The sequence below is a fragment of the Diadema antillarum genome, unplaced genomic scaffold (assembly GCF_040938485.1).
Source record: "Diadema antillarum isolate AM-2024a unplaced genomic scaffold, OU_Dant_1.0 seq00001019_RagTag, whole genome shotgun sequence".
Taxonomy (NCBI): domain Eukaryota; kingdom Metazoa; phylum Echinodermata; class Echinoidea; order Diadematoida; family Diadematidae; genus Diadema; species Diadema antillarum.
Window position 1 is genome coordinate 93,733 of NW_027271854.1, and position 1,793 is coordinate 95,525.

The 1,793-nt window shown below is 43.6% G+C and overlaps 1 protein-coding gene across 1 annotated transcript; it reads right to left on the bottom strand.

The window, feature by feature from the left end:
- Nucleotides 1-391: 391 nt before the first annotated feature.
- On the bottom strand, nucleotides 392-1,492 carry LOC139742769 (putative nuclease HARBI1). Its single transcript, XM_071653288.1, has one exon. It carries the CDS (start codon nucleotides 1,490-1,492, stop codon nucleotides 392-394), a length of 1,101 nt encoding a protein of 366 aa, XP_071509389.1.
- Between the last annotated feature and the right edge of the window lie 301 nt (nucleotides 1,493-1,793).

Consider the following 1,793-nt stretch of genomic DNA (forward strand, 5'->3'; position numbering starts at 1 on the left):
ATAATATCATTTTCAAATATTCTATGAGACTGGTTTGTCTATCAAAATCGAAGATTGCTTGAAATCAAGTTTAAAACTTGAGGCAAATTATATCTTTATTTTGAGATCATTTCATTTTTGAACAATGGTTCTGCCGATTCTGTTTGTGACAAAGAGTGACTTCATGTATTTTTGTTTTCATATATATAGATTATTTATTCAAAAATAAAGCATCCGTTCTGGAACATGCAGTACACTCATATTTGTGACAGTGTACAACTGCTACGCTTTGCCAAAACACAGCACCATTTCTGTTTATTTTGTCTCTGTGACATATCCTGATGACTATGTTGGAGTACTTTCCATGTTTGAATAAAGTTTCCATACTTACTGAATACTACATTTCTTGACCTTATATTTTTTCATTTTGCCATGGGACGCTTCCCGCCTCTGAGTTGACATACTGGGCCAAATACTGCCGTTGTTCTTTAGCAGCTCTGTTGATGTTTCCCCTGTAGACTTCTTCGATGTGAGGTAGGTGAGCATGATCCCTCCATGCACCGGGGATAATGCCAGGGGTTTCAGGGTTGTCCTGATCTACAAGATTGCATTCAATAGTGGGGTTCTTAATCAGTAAGTAATTGTGCAACACACAGCAAGCCATTGTGATGGTACAAACTCTCTCTGGGGTTTGGGGCATTGTGGTAAGAAGGCACCTGAACCTCGACGCTAGTAGTCCAAAGGTATTCTCGACAACCCTTCGAGCGCGAGACAGTCTGTAATTGAACACTCTCTCTTCAACCGACATGTTTCTCTGCGGCAAAGGTTTCATCAACCACGTCTTAAGGGCAAAAGCGTCGTCTGCAACGATGAAATATGGCATTGGCCGATCGTCATGCGGTAGAGGATCAGGGTCTGGTAGCCCAATCGTCCCAGCTTCTAGAGCTTCCTTCAAGGTAGTCTCACTAGAAACTCCTGCGTCTGAGCCTGCACCACTGGCACCGATGTCAACATACAGAAATTTATACTCTGCATCCACCAATGCTAGCAACACGATCGAGTGAAACCCTTTGTAGTTAAAATATACCGAACCTGCTTTCCTGGGACATCTGATTGCCACATGCTTTCCGTCAATTGCCCCGACGCAATGAGGGAAGTTCCATTTTGTCTTGAAACCTTCAGACACCTTCTTCCAGGCTTCCGCGGTGACAGGGCAAACCATTACATCTGCTGAGAATGTGTCGACAATGGCTTGACAGACTTCAGTGATAAAAATGGAGATGGTACTGTGAGATACCCTGAAGCCAAACTGGAGAGACTTGTAGCTGTTACCAGTTGCCAGGTAACGCAGGGTTATTGCAAGTTTTAACCCTGGTTCAAGGGCCTTCCTGAAAAACGTATCCATCTTCTCAATCTTTGGCCCAACTCTAGAGAGGATTTCATGAAATGTATCAGGGTCAACTCTCATGAAGTTCTTGAAATTACGCGCATCTTCCCCCAACAATTCAGCCATTAGTTTCTCATATTGTCCGTAATGTGGCCGTCTGAGAAGCCAAGGCTTGACCCACTCACGACGTCTCCTTGAAGTTTTCTGTTTTTTTTTGTGTATCCCCACCATCTTCTTCCTGCAAAACAAGAGCTTCAGCAACGAGCAATTTCATCTTAATGGTGTCCAAAAGCAAAAGCATGTCCTGCCGTTGTTCAGACGTGCTTGCCATTGCTCTGAAAGACACGTTGTCTCCCCAGAAAGTCAAATGATCAAATGAACGTCTGCGAGCACAATTCGTCCCTGCAGACTCCGTATACGTCCGTGT